The sequence below is a fragment of the Trichosurus vulpecula genome, chromosome 4, assembly GCF_011100635.1.
Source record: "Trichosurus vulpecula isolate mTriVul1 chromosome 4, mTriVul1.pri, whole genome shotgun sequence".
In the NCBI taxonomy this organism is placed as follows: Eukaryota; Metazoa; Chordata; class Mammalia; order Diprotodontia; family Phalangeridae; genus Trichosurus; species Trichosurus vulpecula.
In genome coordinates this window covers 79,388,291-79,408,388 of record NC_050576.1, presented here as the reverse complement: position 1 = coordinate 79,408,388, position 20,098 = coordinate 79,388,291, and the positions used below count along the sequence as shown (strand labels likewise).

Here is a 20,098-nt window from a genome sequence, read left to right as displayed (position 1 = left end):
TAATTTAGGAAAGTAGGGTCCACTGAGTCAATATTTCTCATTTTAGCAATTATGAATGTTCAAAATAGCCCCTCATACCTAGCCTCTGTGGAGTTATTTAAAAGCTATAACAGTTTGATTGTGTTTGTTATGAGGACTGACAGAGCTCCAAGATGCAGCTGTGGGCAGCTGTTGGAACCAAAAAGGGACAATTTCTACTTGTTCTTGTCCATAGTCTCACTTCATCTAGAGTTTGTTCTGAGACGTTTGTTCAGAAACTTGGGAATAGGAATAGGGTTTGTCTCCTCTGGGAACCTCTCTCTACATCCAGATGTTTTGAGTTTATTTGAGGTGATTGTTCCTTAGCTTTTCCTTCACTTCTTTCATTAAAATGGAGGAGAAAGTAGATGAGTGTTTTGAGCAGCTGCCCTAGAAGTTGAAACAAAGCAGGAATGCAATCATCCTTCCCTTCTTTCTTAGGTCTTACCCCGATGAAATTGGACCAAAGCACTGGCCAGGCTCCCGGTTTACCCATGTGATGAAACTCCGGCAGGCTGCCCTTCGAACTGCGAGGGAAAAATGGTCCGACTACATCCTGGTAAAAGCAGATGTTTTGATTTCTTGAGCATATCCAAAGCAATTGTCTAACAGTTGTCTGCAATGAAATCAAAATGGGCCTTTTGTCTACAATCTCATAGGTTCACAGGCTTGTAGATTTAGAAATGGAAAGGACTTGAGGTCATGGACTATAAACCCCTCATTTTGCAGATAAGGAAACTGAGGCAAACAGAGATTTAGTGACTTGCCTAGGGTCACACAAGCTAATAAGTGTCTGAGGCCAGATTTGAGCTTAGGTCTTCCTGGCTTCAGGCCCAGCACTCCATTCACTGTACCACCACACTGTAGTACCTGATCCAATGATCATCAGAACTCTGGAATCAAGGTTGGTCATCGCATTCATCTGAGTTCTAATGTTTTTCATCATATCATTGGGGTCATTGTGTATATTGTTCTCTTGGATCTGCTTATTTTATTCTGCAACAGTTCAAAAGTCTCTGAATTCTTATTCATTATTACCTTTATGGTGCAAGAACATCTCTCATTTTATTCAGCCATTCCTTAATTAATGAACAACTAACTTATCTCTTGTTTCTTACTACAACAAAAAAAGTGCTAGTATGCATATTTTAGAAGTCTCTGGCCTCCTTATGGTTAATGCCCAATAGTGGTATTGCTGGGGGTATGAAGTTTAATTATTTTTCTCACATTGCACCAAATTGTTTTCCAGAATTGTTAAACCAATAGCTCCACCAATAGTCTATTAGTGGGCCAACGTTGGTTATTTTTGTCTTAACTGATTTGATGAGGGTATGGTAAAACTCAAATGATTCAATTTGTATTTCTCTAATTATTAATGATTTATAGTACTTTAACATCTGTTGCTGACCCTTCTCATTTCATCTTCTAAAAAATCATTCGTTCATATTCTCTGATCATTTATCCTAGGTGGATAGAATGCCGGGCCTGGAATGAATTCAAATCTGGTCTCAGACCCTTACTAGCTATGTGACCCTGGGCAAATCACTTAACCCTGTTTGCCTCAGTTTCCTCATTTGTAAAATGAGCTGGAGAAGGAAATGGCAAACCACTCCAGTATGTTTGCCAAGAAAACTCCAAACATGGGTCACAAAGAATAGGACACAACTGAAAATGACTCAACAACAAAATCCTCTGATAATTTATATATTGTTTACGGCTCTTGGTCTAACATCCAAGGTGTATAGGGAATTGACAGAAACTTATCAGACCTTTATCGAAGATATTTGAAGTAAAGATTTTTCTCCTTAATTTACATTATTCTTTTTATATTGACTTTGTTTTTGCAAAAGTTCCTTGATTTCATAGAAGTAAAATGGTTAGCTTTGCCTTTTTGTGATCTGCCCATGCCTTATTCGACTAAATTTTCTCCAAAAACATAGATCTGAAACTGCCCCCCTTTCTTTTCTAGTGTAAGTTGTGTTTTTTAAATGATGCAGCCCTTTATTTAAGCTGACAATTTTTTATTTATATCCATTTATCTGTTCTACATTTCTTGGTTCTTTTATAATTTTTTTCAACTCCTTAAAGACTTTAGATCTTTATCTGATTTACTCATGTAGCTTCTAATCAGATTGATTGCAGAAAAAAATCTATTTTTTGCTTTTTTTCTTTAAAAAATAAAGCCTGTTAGTTTTCATCTCCCAGAATATTTTTATGTAGTTGTATCCATCTACTTTGTCCTCAATAATTTCTTCCAATTGTTATTTAGATAAAAAAATTTATTCTCCTTCCACATCTGAAGTAAACATACTATTCTCTTTTCTTTATAAAAAAATTATTTACATTGGCATAATTAGAATTTATTGTTGAATATAATAACAAGAGGTAACCCACTGTTCTCAAAGGATCTCATAAGCATAAGTTCTTGAAGATCAAATCAAACTGCGGAAGTTTTGAGTAAGAGCTTGACATGAACTATTCAATATACTTGTCATTTGAGGACAAGGTCAGCTGTTTAGAGAGGCTTATTATCTGAAAGTGATGAATTTTTTTAAGCTATTGCAGTTCCGATCTGCCAAGGTATAAAAGGGTTGTGACAAGCATCCATGGAAAGATTAAATGCATCCATGAAAGCAAAGATCTTGTTCAGTCAAAGCAATAGACCATAAGATATGACCTTGACATTTAGACTTGGTTTTTGTCGTATTGCTATCCACTTTTCTAAATAACTGTTATGGAGAAATGGTTTCTTTTCTCAAAGATTAATAGCTTTGAGTTGATTAAACATTTACCTTTTCTATCAATTTGTTTTTAGAATCTTTGTTCTGTTCTATCAATCTGTTTTTATATATTGAGAGGCCAAGAGCAGATAGTTTTTTTTTTAAAAAAATGCCATTTTATAGTATGTTTCAAGTCTGACAAGCCAACTTCCCATTCATTTTTTCTTACCCTTTGATATTTTTGTCCCCTTGTTTTTCCGTGTAAAATTTGTCTTACCGATTTATATCGTCTCAGAAAAATCAGTTTGGGAAATATCAACATTTTTAATGACATTCATTCATCTTAAGCCCATATAGGTAATATTCCTGTTTGGTTCTTTCCTTATTTTGGAAACCATTTTGAAATTTTATTTGTAAATGTCTCATACATTTCAGGGCAAGTCAGTTAACCTCTTGTACTCTAAGTCAGAGGTGTCAAACTCTGAGCCCATGGATGTAAGGAAAAATCCCTAGTGGTCCTGAACCAGATTAAAGTATAATTGGGAAATTATTTAACAAAATGAATTAAAATACAATACAATATAGATAATGTTAATTTGTGGTTTTCTAAGTCAATATGTAGCCTGCAGAGAGCTGATTCTCTTTGAATATGATACCACTGCTCTAGGTAACTTTCAAAGACTATTAAACTGTAGATAAGGTGCTGACCTGTATTGGTAAAGGAAATCTTCTCATCTGGGAGTTCCTTCTACCAGTAGAACATGTCCAAGGAGTTCCTTCTACTGTCATAGATCCAATCCCTATTCCTATTCCTGTCCCTGTTGCTATAGCTAGCATTTCTAAAAATTATATTAAGTAAAAGGAGTAGACCTACTGGTTTTGTACTTGCAATGGTGCCAATGCTCCTAATGTTCCTCCGTTATTTATAATGAAGACTTGGTTTTGAAAAGATGTTTTTTAATCATGTTAAGGAAATTCCTTCTATTTCTACTATTTTGATGTTGTTTTTTTATCATTGTTACCACTACTATTTTTAAAATAAATTTATTTATTTACTTATTTTTAGTTTTCAACATTCACTTCCATAAGATTTTGAGTTTCAAATTTTCTGCCCATCTCTCCCCTCTCTCCACCCCAAGATGACCTGTAATTTGATATAGGCTCTACATATACATTCATTTTAGACCTATTTTCACATTAGTCATATTGTAAAGAAGAATTAGAACCTATGGGAGAAACCATGAGAAAGAAGAAAGAAAAAAAGAGAGAACAAATAATATGCTTTGATCTGCATTCAGACCCTATAGTTCTTTTTCTGGATGTGGGTAGCATTTTCTATCATGAGTCTTTTGGAGTTGTCTTAGAGCCTTGCATTATTAAGAAGAGATAAGTCTATCCAAGTTAGTCATCACACAATGTGGCTGTTACTGTGTACAATATTCTCCTGGTTCTCCTCACTTCATTCAGCATCAGTTCATATAAGTCTTTCCAGGTTTTTCTGAAGTCTGTCTGCTCATTGTTTCTTATAGCACAATAGTATTCCATTACATTCATATATCATAACTTGTTTAGCCATTTCCCAATTGATGGGCATCCCCTCAATTTCTATTCTTTGCCACCACAAAAAGAGCTACTATAAATATTTTTGTACATGTGGGTCCTTTTCCTGTTTGTATGATCCCTTCAGGATACAGACCTCAAAGTGGCATTGCTTAGGTCAAAGGGTATGCACATTTTTCTAGCCCTTTGGGCATAGTTCCCTAATGGTTGATCAGTTCGCAGCTCCACCAATAATGCATCAGTGTTCCAATTTTCCTACATTTTCTCCAGCATTTATCATTTTCCTGTTTTATTTTAATGTTTTAAAAATTATAAATGAGTGCAATTTTATAAATGAGTGTTCTTTTATAGCTATTTAAATAATTTGTATTATATTATGTTATATTTTGAGACTTGGTCTCTCAATCTCTCCCAGGCTGGAAATGTAATGGCCACTTATGGGCCCAATACCAATTCGAATCACAATAAGTCTGGAAGTTTTCCCCTGCTTTCCTGCCTGAACTAGTTATTCCCTCCTTTAGTGAACTGGTGGCCCACCACCAACATATTGGTGTTGGATTTTGCATAGACATCCAATTGGCTTTTAGCCTAGCTGCAATTCAGAATTCCTGAAATTAATCCATCCACCAGCTTTTGCCTTCCCAGGAGCAGGGATTACAGACTTGTACCACCACATCTAGCTAATCATATGATTCTTACTCTTTCTCTCTTACTGATTTATCATGTGAGTAGTTTCCTTAAATTTGAACCACCTTTTTCATTCATAATACTAATCCTACCTGGTCATTATAAAATGTACATATATATATATATATATATATATATATATATATATATACACACACACACACACATACACATAGTGTGTGTGTGTGTGTGTGTGTGTGTGTGTGCACTATTGTTATTGCTTTAGGGGGCTGCAATGTATATAAAATTTATATACTGCACAGTATAGAATGTATGTATATGTCTCAATATATCATATACATGGCTATATAAATAAGTGATTATTTGTTCTATTCCTGAATCATTTCCTGCAGTCTTCTCCCAAAACCACTTCATTCTCCTTAACAAATAATAAATGTACATAATATGTTTCATTATATTATTATGATATATACTATTATATCATGTGTTATATATGTTCATGCATGTATATATGTATATTATATATATTTATAATTTTATAAATTTATCTTGTTTTAATATAATATGATAAATAATAAAATTTTCCTTAATAAATAAGCTGGATAGTAGAGAGTTGTTTTACCTTTTTTCCTTTGAGGGAAGATTAACTTGCATTTTGTACACAGATATTTTAATTGCTTCTGGGGGAAAAATATAGTACAAATTCTTCAGAACATTCTAACATTCCTCTTGCCCACAATATCAACTGACAATAAGATGCTTTGTTTTCTTGTTGCTCTTGTTGCTAACTCATCCTACTAACTGCCATCACTAATTTCCTATCATCTGCATTGAGGAACCTCTCTTTGGGGCTCCTAAGTGAGATCTCTGCTGTTGATCTTAATCACAAAACTTTAATTACAGACTTTCTTGCCCTGATTTCATTATCCTGCATTGCTTGGCCAGATGCATTCCTCTTCCAGTTAGCCAACGCCCTAATTCAGGTGGCTATCCTCAGCTGCTGCTACTTGCCAGAAAATCTTATGAAGAAATCCAGTGTTAGTGCCTTCTTGCCTCTTCCTTTCTCTTCCCTCCTTTGATGCACTTCTCAAATATTGTCTGATAGGCATTTATTTCTTTGCTATGTTATTGTAGTTGGTCTTTCTCAATTGAGCTTGTTTTCTATTTTGTTGATCTGCTTTGATTTCAACTGTGTTTTTGGTTGTTGGGGTATTTTTTTTCATTTAAATTTTGTTCCTTATCTGACTTTTTTAAGCTACAGCCTCAACTTGTTTATTCCTCCTTCCCCCTTGTGTAGTAAAGGCACTGAGGACTTTACATTTGCCTATTGCAACTCTTTTGACTGCATCCTATACATTGTCAATTTAGTACACACTTATATAGGGTCTGTTTTTGGCAAGGCATCATGATAGATATGGAGGGTGATAAAAGGATTTAAATGTAAAGTCCTTGCTATCAAGGATCTTAAATCCTAGGCAGTTATGGTTCATATATAGATAAGTAATTGTAACATATATGTGCTTAGCACAGTGCCACATAATAACACATAATAGTTGCTTAATAAGTTTTTATTGACTGACTAAAGAGAAAGCTAACAACTTCAGAGCCCAAGAAAGGCCTTGGTTAATAAGTAGCACCTAAGGAATCTGGAAATTCTAATATGAAGAAGTGGGGAGGGATTGAATTCTAGATGTCAGGGACCACCTATACAGAAAACAAAAAGGGATTTATATTATTGTATTTTAAATTTGCTGTCATTGTTTATAAGTCTTCACATAATAATAACACCTCTCTCATTGGGTTGATATGAGGATCAAATCAGATTGATGTTGCATGAATGTGAGCTGTTATCATCACCATCATTACTTTTTTGATAATATTCTCTCCACATATCTATAAGAGTCAGCCTATTCATTAACCTGTTCAAATCAGTAACTCATTTGTCATATTCTGATAATGCAGTGTGAAATTTGCCATTATTAGTTTTATATTTCTTTCTTATAAAACTCTGAGATTTTATTTTATGAATTTGGATACTATATAACTTTATTCATATGCATTTTCATTTTTATCATATCTATCTTAACGAACTCTACTTTGTATTCAACTTTATGATCCCATTCACTGTAGCCCCATGTTTCTTTTGATTGACTGTTGTTAAATTGATATCTGCATAAATATTTTGCATTTAATATATTTCCATTAGACAACACAGTGATTCATTCTAGTTTCAAGTATATCTTATGACATTTTTCTCTTTAGAAGGAGATGCAATCCATTTATATTTAATGTTACATTTGTTATTGATTTACCTTTTTTGCAATTATTTTATATCGCTGGAAGGCAAGTTAAGCTTTCTTATTTGCTTTATTATTTTGATAACTAAACTTAATTTAACAAAACTGGGAATAATTACTATACTTCATGTGATTGCATGTGCAAGTTTCCTTGACAGTTTGATGACAGTTTGGACAGGTGTTCTCTTGTAGGTTCAATAGCTTCTGTCTTTTCATCACTATTTTCTTTATGAATCTGAAAACCCCTTTTGATTATATGACTTAAATTTTTGAAGATTTGTATCTATTACATTACAATTTCAATTCTAATGTAGTTTGGAAAGATATTTACACCCAAGTCCTTTTCTCCATGAATTCTTTGGAATTGTTTTGAATTTTAAATATAAATCTCTTTCTATCAAGCAGAATGCTTAGAAAGTGATTCTGAAACAGAAGCTCATGTTTTCTAAACTCAGATGTGTTAGCATGCTTGGGATTTTTTCCCTCTTCACTTCCACCTCATAAAATCCTCAACATTCATCCTTCACAATGAGACATAAGCAGCACCTTCCTCATGCTGCCTTTCTTGTTTCCCCCTCCCAACTGTTCATATCCTTGTTCCCTACCATATATTTAAACACATTGCATTTATTTTTATGTTTATTTTGCATATGCATTCTGAATATACTTAGTGAGTAGCCAAATTGAAAGGGAAAAAAATGTATTAAGGTATTAATGAAGACTGTTCTGGCTGGTAGTGCTTCAACTTCTTAGAATTTAAAACAGTCAGGCAATAATAACAACGTAGATGATAATTGCCTATGTGGTTCTGTATCGCAAAGTATATGAGACCCTCCACATAGAAGATAGAAGAAGTAAAGCATTTATTCAGACACCAGAGAACCGTATCTCACAAGTCATGTATCCAGTCTATAACATCTGTAAAACATTCCACACACAATATAACAACGTGGAGACTTGCCATCCCCAAACCTCTCTGACCCCTGTTGGGCTTTTCCCCAAAACAAACTCACAGTACAGCTAAGTCAGCCTATTCAGTTCTAACTATCACAACAGCAGCCATTAGCATCCATAACTGCTCTCTCTCTCTCTCTCTCTTTCTCTCTCTCTCTCTTGATCCCTCTCTCTCTCTATTTCTCTCTCTCTCTCAGCATTTCCTGTAACATAACTTCCTTTTCCTGTCAGGAAGCTCTGCCCGCCACATATAACTTAGGCTTCCTGTGATGTAAGCAGGTCACATGGTCTATTAATGGGTGGGAAAGATCTTCAAATCCAAATTGCTACTCCAGAATTCAAATTGTGTTTTTATAGCTTTTTAGACTGGCTTGGAGTACACAGACAACCAATGACATCTATAGCAGAAATGAAATTCCTCCACCAGAGTATAAGCTTCTTGAGGGCAGGGCTCATTTGATTTTTTTATTCTCTTCATCTCCAGAGCCTAATGCATTGCCTGGCATATAGTAGGAGCTTAATATATACTTGCTGATTGATTGGTTAGTTAGCACAAACTTTATTTCAGCTTCTTTTCACTTTTCTATTTTGGCGCTTTCATTTGTGGTTTCTTTCTTCTTCAAGGTGGCTTGAAAGATGATTTATTTTATCATTGTGGTTTTGAAATTTGAAGATAATCTGCCTGCTTGAATTTGAATTTTAAATTTATTCTTGATAGAGTTCTTTGGATTCTTCCCATATGTAGATATCGCTTATTCTTGAGACTGCTGGGAAGTTTCTTGAATAACTCCTTGAAAAGTGATGACTTAAGGTTTATTTCCTTTTTAGCTGTATTTAGGGACATATTTCTAAAGTTCAGTCTCCTAGATCTGTCTTCAAGCTCTGTAATTCTTTCCTACATTGTTTCCAAATATTTTTCCAGTTCAATTATTCAATTCTTCCACATTGACTGTATTATCATTTTTCATTCTGCTGCATTTGTTTTCCTTTTCTTTTCTACTTCGAATGATGTTTCTCTGCTATTTTCCATTTTTTGTGAATTTTTTAAAATCTCCATTGGAAGCTTTTAAAGCTAAATTCAAGTCTTTAGTTGCACCATTTTCTTTGTTGTGTTCAGATAATCCTTTAACTGCATCTGAGATTTACTAGTTAAAATCATATGTTCCTTTAATTTTTCCCAGGACTTAATTTTTTAATAAGTTTGAAACTTCCTTGAAAGATTTTTCTTCTTTGAGAGCATTCACCTTTTGGGATTTCCTTGCATTGCTTCTAGTGTGTATTCCTTAGGCCTTTCTCTAGAAATTTATCCTTCTTGCTTCTGTTAAACTTCTATTTTTAAAATTGTGTTAGAGCTTTTCTTTGGTTTATTCATTGCCTTTTAAAATTTTTCTAGAAATGTGATTTCTTTTTATTGCTTCTGTTGCAATCATTTGATTTACTCACTGCCTTTTTTGATTTTCCTAGACATGATTTCTCTTAATTGACTATTACTATTTTCAAGGGTGGGTGCATATACAGAGTTTTACTTCCTTTTGTGTTCTCTTTCTGACATTTTGGATGCTTTTTTTTTAAACCAAGGAAAGAGAGATAGTAGAGAGCCTAGCATAGCTATCAGGATTCCCAATTTTTGTCCTAGTCTCACTAATAACTCTCTATTTCAGTTGGTGAGTGAATGGTCCTTTGCACAACTCTGCTATTCCTTCCTACAGCATGAGAAATAGCACTAAAGAATCTGTGTCCTCATGGGAAGCCTTGAATAAGGCAAAGTGCCTGAAGAGTTCTAAGCTCTTCAGAAGAAAGGTTTTTCTAATTCATACAAGACAGAATGATTCTTATGTAAGTTAAAACTTCATTGCTACAGTTAAAATGTGAAATTCTGTTCCATTTTAGCCTTTGTCCAAGAGAACATGCATACTCTAAATGTTTAGGGAGAGAGTGGAGTCTTCCACTTTGTTCCCACAATCTTTTCTACTTACTATACTCAATTCTAAGGGGAAATTATTGTCTCTGAATTGGTTCCAACATTTTTTCCCTGAGTCTTTTAAAATAACTCAGAAAAGTACTGGATTGGGTATGTAGGCAGCATCTTTTTCCTCTCAAGAATGTGCTTAGTTTCAAGGCACCTGATGTTGCCTAAGAGTAGAACAGCTGTGTGCACATCTGTGCTACTCCCATGAATCAAGGAAGCAAATTCTCTGATTTTCCCTGTGGAAAGTCCTGCTCTCCATAAGCTTTGGTGGAACTACTTCTGTTATGTGACCTAGAGATCCAGGATAAGTTTTTTTTGGGGGGGAGGGTACTTAGGAAGGGGACAAAAATTATAAGGTCTGTTGTTTGTTTGATCCTGCTAGTCACTAAGATTCTGGCGCAGGGAATTCTTTTACAGCCAGGAACTCTTATTTCCCTCTGGATACACACTTTACTCCACCTCTCCAAGAAAATAATCTAATATTTTACATCATCTCTCCACTATGCAAATCACCAGCATATTTTGTAGAAAACATCACATTTTGTTAAGAATATTTAGAAGTTAATTGGCAAAAAAAAATCTTTGCAGCAAGTTTCTCTGATAAAGGTCTTATTTTCAAGATAAACGGAACTGACCCAAATTTATAAGAATGAGTCATTTTGTAATTGATATATGGTCAAAGGATAAGAACAGGCAGTTTTTAAAGAAGAAATCCAAATTATAAACAGACACATAAAAATGCCCTGTCGTTAATAAAGAAATGCAAATTAAAGCAACTCTGAGTTTTTACCTCACACCCATCAGACAAGCAAAGATGTCTGAAAAAAAAAAAGGGAAAATGACAAATGTTGGCAGGGCTGTGGTAAAACAGGTGTCCTATGAATTGGTACGGCCATTCTAGAAAGCAATTTGGAGCTATGGCACAACAGTAAATTGCATACCCTTCCCCAAAGAGATTAGAGAAAGAGGAAGAAGATCTTCATGTAGAAAAATATTTATGGCAGCTCTTTTAGAAGTGTCAAACGACTAGAAACTAAGGGAGTGCTTATCAATTGGAGAATAGCTGAACAAATTATAAATTATGAATGTAATAGGATATTATTGTCCTGCAAAAAATATGACAAAGGGGATGATTTCAGAGAAACCTAGGAAGATGTATGTGAAATGAGCAGATCCAGGAGAGCAACATTGTAAAAACAAATAATTTTGAATGACTGATGAAGTCTTGTCAATGTAGTAACCAGCTATAATTCTGATGATGAAGCACATTATCCACTTCTTCATAGAAAGCTGATGGAACCAAGATGCAGAGCACGTATTTTTGGACATGGCAAATATGGGAATTTCTTTTACTTGACTATGGATATTTATTCCAAGATTTTACTTTGCTTTTCCATTTGAGGGGAAAGGAAGTAGGAGGCAGAGGAAATAAATGCTTGTTAATTGAAAAAGAAAATAAAAATTAAAAAAAACATATTTAACACATAGATATCCTAATATAACCATATAATTTAAAGACATTTTTTCTGGTCTTGTGATTTAATTTGATTTGTGAACACCTGTTGAGGAAGCTTTCTCAATCAATGCAGGTTGGCCCACTGTATGGCAACTTAACAGTTTTCAAGACTTGAAAAGTCGAGGTCACACAAATAGTATATAACAGGAGCAAGACCGAAACCCAGGTTGTTCCAGTTGCTTTGTGGTTACTACACCATGTTTCCTGTCATAAATATCATATGAAAAAATGCATAGCTCAGTTCCTGGCACATAATTATTGTTTAGTAAATACTTATTGATTGACTGGTATTTTTGGTAAATAGATTGACTTGAGAATGTCCAGAAGCTTCTGAATGCATCTGTTGTCTAGATTTTCTTTGGTATAACAAATTTTGTTGTATCTACATCAGGAAAATAATGTTTAACCTAGTAATGACCTCGTTGAGTAATATTAGATATCATGTTATTCTTTAAACTGAGGTGCTACCCGTAATAATAAAGTATTATCGATTGATTCTGAGCCAAGCTGAGTAGTGAGCTTTATGACTTGACTTTACCTGAAGTCTGGCGAAAATCTGTCTTGGGGGATTTAGAGGTAGGAATCAGCCTTCAACTGAGACCAGGGATAAAAATGTTAGTTATATGAATTGAGTCTGTGAGTCTTGTATTTAGACACTAGCATACTTTTCAAAAGTGTCCCAGTTACTCTATCTTCCGGAGAGGGGAGCTTGAAATAACTAGCTTTGTATATGAGGAATAATTTTCTGAGCGTTATATCTATATTCTTTTATTTGCCATTGAAAGATGTCTCACTTATTTTTCCCCTTCTCTTCTAAGTTTATAGATGTCGACAATTTCTTGACTAATCCACAAACCCTCAATCTGATGATCTCCGAAAACAAGACTATTGTGGCCCCGATGTTGGAATCTCGAAGCCTCTACTCTAATTTCTGGTGTGGAATCACACCTCAGGCAAGTTGTATTGGGTAGGGCCTTGAGGATCATGGGTAGTAATGAAGCAGTGCTGGATCCATAGCCATCTCTTTTTTCCCCAACTCTATTGTGAAACAAATATGCTAGTTTTTTTCAGAAAGAAAGATTTATATAGCTAAATAAAACTCTTTTGCCTGTGGCACCATAGGAGTGGTGAGTTCCTCATCTCTGAAACTGGTGAAAGTGTTCAAGCAAAGGCTGGATGAGTCAAATCAACAAGTCAATGGTCATTTATAAAATGCTTACTATGTTCGAGGCTCTGTGCTGGGACAACTTAGAGGGGATTCCTGCTTTGAGTGCAAAGTTAAAATTGATGACTTTCTAGTTAATTTTGCTTCTCTGAACCCCTGTTTCCTCATTTGAAAATCGAGGAGGTTGGAAAAGGTGATAGATTCCTGAATTTGGAGCTGGAAAGGGCTGGAAAGGTCATCTGGCCCAAACCCTAATTTTTCAGATGAGAAAACAGGACCAGAGAAGTTAAAAGACATCTTTAAATTAAGATGAAAAATAAACCCAGTCATATTTAGTAGGGAAAAAAACCCACAGTAGTAAGTAGCAATACTAGAATTTGAACCTCAGTCTTCTGACTCCAAATGTAGCATTCTTTCCATGGCACCATTCTGAAGATGAACTCTGAGGCTCTTCCTAGCTGTAAATCTATCATCCCTATGGACCTCACGTCATTTCTGATGCTAAGGTTCTGTGCTTCTGGGAAGCTGGCTCTCTGCCTTGTCTACCATATATTCAAGAAGCATTCAATATGGGGTGTCCCAAGAGTCTTAGGGTGAGTTTATGCTTTAATAGCTTAAGACTGCCCTGCATTTATTTAGAAATGATGCATTTTAAAGAGATTAGCATATGTTGCGAAGTTCAAAGGAACACTAAAGGAGAATAGAGTAGGATTTGGGGATTTGCTTTTATAAAATTCCGATTGTTTTTTCTTGATTAGGAAAAGGGGGAGGGGCACAAAATATTATGAAATTATAGATTCTAGGTGCCTTGTTAGATAGAGGGCCAGGTCTGGAGTTAGGAAGTCCTGAGCTATATCTAATAGATATAGCTATGTGAAGTTGGACTGTAAAATAAGGATAATAGTAGCACATACCTCCCAGGGCTGTGAGGATAAATTTGACAAAATATTTGTAAAGCATTTAACACAGTGCCTGGCACATCGTAGGCATTATAGAAATGCTAGCTGTTAAGGGCAGCTAGGTGACACAGTGGAGAGCATTAGGCTTGAAAAGGAAGACCTCAGTTCAACTCTAGCTTCTGATTCTATGACCCTAGGCAAGTCACTTAACCTCCATTTGCCTCAGTTTCTCCACCTGTATAATAGGGATGAAAATAATAACACCTAGCTCCCAGGATTGTTATGAAGATCAATGAGATAATAACTATAAAATGCTTAGTATTGTGCCTGGCACATAGTAAGTGCCGTATAAATGTTAACTATTATTATATTAAGGATGGAAGACTTCAGAAGGCATCTAATTCAACACTGTCATTGTATAGATGGGAAACTGAGGTCAAGTGATTTTTTCCAATAACACACAGACAATAAGCATCAGCACTGGGATTTGAAGCCAGGTTTTCTCGTTTTAGATCTAGAAGTCTTCCCAATATCCCATGCAACATTTCAAATTGCCACCTTCCCTCTGTACCAGCCCAACTTGAATACCCTAAGCCTAGAATTCCCACAGTTTCATGCACACTGATAGCTGGCATTTTAGCATTTTATTCATGTGTTAGGAAGAAAAATTAAACTGACTTTGTGGTACATTTGTGGGCTAAGATGGGATCTTAGGGCCAAGGGCCAAAAAGAATTATTTTTTAAAAAGTTAACAAATGGCTTTCCAGAATGTAATTCATTCTAATAACTAAAGGGCTGAATACTTAATCTATATCTTACCAGTGACTTGAATTTTGATTAGAGAAAAGGAATTAACTTTGTTGTGCCTGATTTTCCCACTTCTGAAGTAATGTTTCCATCTCCAAGTTATCATGTACACATCTTAGTAGGGTTGTAGTAATTACCGGTGAGTTAATATTTATTTAAAAAGAAAAAAAAACTTTTAGCTCCTTGGAAAAATAAGCTCTGTTATTTTAACCTGGAAAAATTTTTGAAAGCTCTCAACTAAAAAAAATCAACCACCCTAAAAAAGGAAAGGTGGCAAAATAACACTAAGAATATTGAAAAAGAATTTTGTTTTGACTGTGGCTCCATAAGCCTATGCCCCAAGAGTGGTTTATTCCAGCTTCTGGTTTTTCTCTTAGTCTTTGTTTTTGCTTTATTCATTAAAGGAGAGTATGTCATGCCCCAATTAATAATACAGTGAAAGTAAACGTAAAACACTTTTTTTGTTGTTTTTTGGTGACTCTTGCCTTTCACCCTTTGGCTTCATGCTACTCTTAGTCCTGGTCTTGCTGGAAGGAGCTGGTCTGATGGCTGAGTGTGTCATCATGGAGAGACTCACATGGCCAGAGCTCACCCAACCAGGCCTTTGCTCATCCAGAAATGATCCCAGAGGCCTTTGGCTGACTAATGGGAACATTTACTAACAGTGCCTTATTTGTATGGAAAATAGGAAAGGGAACAAGCAGAGAAATGTCTCATCAGCCCTCCTCTTGTCTACAGGAGGCATATTTTTACTGTAAACGTACTCAGTGCCCCATCTCTAAAAGATTGCTCATCACTAACCCAGAGTTTTGTATTTGTCAGTAACTGTATCTGATGGTATTGTATGTGTGTGTGTATATATATGTATGTATGTATATGTATATATGTGTGTGTATGTATATATGTGTGTGTGTGTATATAAATACACACACATATGTTGATCCATTGTTTCAGTCATGTCTGACTCTTCATGACCCCATTTGGGGTTTTCTTGGCAAAGATACCAGAGTGGTTTGTCATTTTACAGGTGAGGAAACTGAGGTCAGCAGGGTTAAGTGACTTGCCCAGGGTCACACAGCTAGTAGTATGTGAGTCCGGATTTGAACTCAGGAGGATGAGACTTCCTCTATCCACTTTGCCACCTAGTGTTGTTAAATGACTTCACACAGCTAGTAGGAGTCTCAGGCCAGAGTTGAACTCAGATCTTCCTGACTCCAGGCCCAGCACTCTGCTCATGTATATATACTAAAATGTGTATGTATATATGTATTGTGTGTATATGTGTGGAAGCGTTGCTGCGCATGTGTGTATGAATATGTATGTATGTATTTGCTGACTCAATCTATTCAATTTAGCCAGAACTTGGCACTGGAAATGTTAAAGAACCACTGAGTAATTTGATTAAGTTTTGCAGAGGTGCTAAGAGATCCCAAGGTGAAAAGCCTGTATAAAGCATAGTGCTTGTGAATTATTCATTCCTGCATCCATTTATTCATTCAGCAATCACAGCTACAACCATCTACTATTTATACACAAGTCTTTACGTTAAATAGGGAAAGGGGGGAGAAGAGATGCAAAATAAAAACCAAGCCCTGCCCTCATGGAGTTTGCACCATAGTAAGGGGGCGGGTAAATGTAATACAAATTCGAATATAAGTGCATATCTGAGGATTATGAAATGCTTACAGGTGAAAGAATTAATTTAGCCACTGTCTGTTGTACCAGACCTCAGCAGGGATCCATGAGAAGTACATGACATGGTCTCTGTCTTCCAAGGGCTTGTCACCAGATATTTCATGTGACAGCGAAGAATTGTACACATGAGAATTTCCACATAGAAATGAATGCTGAACCTTCCAAAGCAATCACATTGTGAGCCTGCTACTTACTACAAAAACACTGTTATCACTTCTCCAATTATTCTTGGTACCTCCTGTGGAGCACAGTCTTTGTCACATTGTTTTCATTAATAATAGCTGGCATCTAAATAGCGTTTCACGGTTTGCAAAGTGCTACAAAGTTATAATAGAAACAACCAGATGGGGGACTTGGAGTCTGAAAGAACAGAGTTCAAATGCTGTCTCTGTTATTTATTAGTTTTGTGGGTCCTGGGCAAGTCATTTTGCCACTTAACCTCAGTTTTCTCATTTGTGAAATGGGGATCATAAGAGTACCTATGCATCTAGATGGCTCAATGGATAGAGTGCTGGGTTTGGAGTCAGGAAGACCTGAGTTCAAATTCAACCTCAGACACTCACTAGCTGTGTGACTGTGGGTAAGTCACTTAACCTCTGTCTGCCTTAATCTACTAGAGAAGGAAATATCAAACCACTGCCGTATCTTCACCAAGAAAACTCCATAAAGGGTCATGAAGAGTTGGACACAACTAAATGACTGAACAGCAATGTCATGGGATTGTTGTAAAGATTAATTGAGCAAACATGTAAAGCTCTTTGTAAATTTTAAATTGGTATATAAATACCAGCTATTATTATCATCTCCAGGCATTCTGGCAACAACCCAATGAGTGGCCACTGTAGGTACTATACACTAGGGAATGACTTGAATGATTTGGCCAGGTCACACAGCTAATAAGTATCAGCGGTGAGATTTGAGCCCACATCTCTTCTGACTCAGAGCCTAGAGTTTTTCTTTTTTTTTTTTTTTTGGAGGGAGGAAGGCAGGGCAATTGGGGTTAAGTGACTTGCCCAAGGTCACACAGCTAGTAAGTGTGTCAAGTGTCTGGGGCTGGATTTGAACTCAGGTCTTCCTGACTCCAGGTCCGGTGCTCTACTCACTGCGCCACCTAGCTGCCCCGCTTAGAGCTTTTCCTGTTAATACTGCTGGCAAATCTTTGATCTTGGGAAAATGCCATGGGTCATTTGGAATTGTTTTGTGAATAAGATGAGTTATCAATCTGGATAATACTGTTTCAGATTCAAGGAAAAGAAAACATAAAAAAGGAGTTATGACTATAAAGCAATGAGTCCGGTAGTCTGTGGCGTATGGCTCCTAAGCCGACTCTAAAGGAATCTTCCAAAATGTTCTGAGTAGCAGTGGTAGCCTTGAGTGGATTTGACCTCCCAGGGTGACAGCATTAAATGGACACATTCCACCGAATGTTTAAATTCTGATTTTTTTTTAAATGAACAAACAATGACATCTCTTACTTTACCATCACCTCTTAGAGATGCATTGGTAACTAAGGTGGAGCTCCAGGTAGGGCCAATGAAGAGAGGTCTGATTATTTCTTTGCTCCCAAGTAGGACCAAAACCCCTAGCTACTAGGTGCTAAGCCAATGTGGGTGAGAAGCCCCCAGGGTCCTAAGAGGAGTTGCTAAAACCAGAGCCAATAGTAAGAGCTTGAGTTCTGCTCCCTCAGATGACAGTTTGATGACGACTAAAGAGTTCATAAAAAGAGAAAACAGAACTATTTGCTTAGGGCTCTCACTCTTGGTGGAGTGCTGATGTGGAGACTCTGGGCAGCTATAGTTAAGAGCCCTCCAGCTTGTAAACCCCCGATGTTTGGGCTTCGTTAAACTCTGGTAACTGTGTTGAGATTTGAATCAGACAAGGTCTGTCTGTTGATGTTTGTAATTTTTCTGTGTTTGCTCTGAAGTTCAGGGTGCTGGCTTTTTCCCCTGAACTAAGTGAATGATATTTGTATGCTGGATTAAAGTAAGATTGTTAACCCCTTAACGTTGCTTTCCTTAGTAAAGCAGATCAAAAAAAGAACCTGGGCTTGCAGCATTTCTGTTGTTGGGCTTGTGTTCATTTTTCACCCCCACAGCAGCTGCTAGCCAAATTGTTGAAACAAGAGATTATATAACCTGCCCCCTCTTGTCATATTCCTGTTGCATAAAGCAGGGGAGTCAGATTTGCTGGCGGCAAAGCCCCCAGGTACTGTCCCAATCAGATTAAACCATTATTGGGAAATATTTGACAAAATAAATAAAAACACAATAGAATGAAGATAATGTTAATATGTGGTTTTCTAAATTAATCTGTGGCCCATAGGGCTTTCTATTTGTGTTTGATCCCACTGCCATAAAGCATTTATTAAATGAGGAGACATTCCTACTTGTGGTCTAAAATCTCAATGAGATACAGGTGGTTTGGAGAGAAAAAAGTGTGGTGCAGTAAATTAGGAGTCAGAGGACTTGGGTTCAAATTCTGGCTCTTCTACTTAATGATACCATAGATTCAGAGGTGGGAAAAACCTTAGAGATTGTTTTGTCTGATACCCACATTTTACAAATGAGGAAACTGAGGGCCAGAAAAGTTAAGCTACTTGCCTACAGTTATTCAGGTGGCAAATAGCAAAGCAAGTTTCAAACCCGGGTCTTTTGACTCCAAATCTGGCATTTTGCGTCTGAGACTGGATTTGAACTTGAGTTGTCCTGATTCCAAGTCCCACATTGTCATCCATTCAGCGGCCTCATGTAGATAGCACTCTTTGTACTCTCCCTACCAGTCTTTGAGTGAAGCCAAGAAACAGTGACAATGACTGACCTGGAACAGGTCATGCCGAAAAGCGCATCTGTACTATCTCATATAACCATCGGATTGCGCCTGATGAGATGGAAAACAATAACTGAGTTTTATAAAATACTCTAACATTTACAAAGCACTTTGTATCCATTTCCTCACTTAGAAGCTAGAGGGAGCCATGAAGAGGGCCCAGGGGCCTGAGTTCAAATCCTACCTTTCTAGCTGTTTGACCTTGGGCAAGTCACTTAACTTCTTTCTGTCTCAGTTTCCTCATGTGTAAAATGGTAGTAATAACACCAACCTTCCAGTGTTGTTATGAGGCTAAAATAAGAATTTTTGTAAAGCACAATGCGAGGTACATACTAGGTGCTTAATAAATGCATGTTCCATTTCCCCCCTCCCCATGATCACCATGTGAATTAAACATTTCCAGGTCTTTTTCCATTTTTATGGATGAAGAAACTGAGTTTAAGAGAAGCTACTTGACTTTCACTAAATTATAAAGCTCCTATCTGAGACAGGATTGGAACTCAGATCTTCTCAACTTTTATTCTAGGACTCAGTCCACTGCATCATCAGACTAGGGAATGATTATGGAAAAATCTAATCTATCTAACAAAAAATTCAACCCATCAATTTGTTGTTTTACAGGGCTACTATAAACGGACCCCCGACTACCTTCAGATTAGGGAATGGAAGAGAAGAGGCTGTTTCCCTGTCCCGATGGTGCACTCCACATTCCTCATTGACCTCAGGAAAGAGGCCTCACACAAGCTGATGTTTTTTCCCCCACACCAAGATTATTCCTGGACTTTTGATGACATCATTGTCTTTGCCTTCTCCAGTAGGCAAGCAGGTATGGTTTGTGTGTGTGTATATGTCTATGTGCACTTGGGTTTGGACCCTGCCCCTGTGGGAGGAGTACAAAATCAATTTGGTTCAAAAGAATTCAAGAAATGTTAATAAGCACCTAATGAGTGTAGAGAAGAGGTGCTAAATGAGGCAGCACAGCATTAAAATGTAATGGGAAATATTTAACAAAATAAATAAAAAT

At 36.4% G+C, this 20,098-nt stretch overlaps 1 protein-coding gene across 1 annotated transcript in view; it reads left to right on the top strand.

Moving 5' to 3' along the window:
• The window catches only part of COLGALT2 (collagen beta(1-O)galactosyltransferase 2), a 137,175-nt gene that overhangs the window by 80,067 nt on the left and 37,010 nt on the right, over positions 1-20,098 (top strand). Inside the window, exons 3-5 of the mRNA XM_036756427.1 lie at positions 460-577; positions 12,501-12,635; positions 19,696-19,900. Coding sequence (XP_036612322.1) covers positions 460-577; positions 12,501-12,635; positions 19,696-19,900 — 458 coding nt within the window. The remainder of the gene's footprint in view (positions 1-459; positions 578-12,500; positions 12,636-19,695; positions 19,901-20,098) is intronic.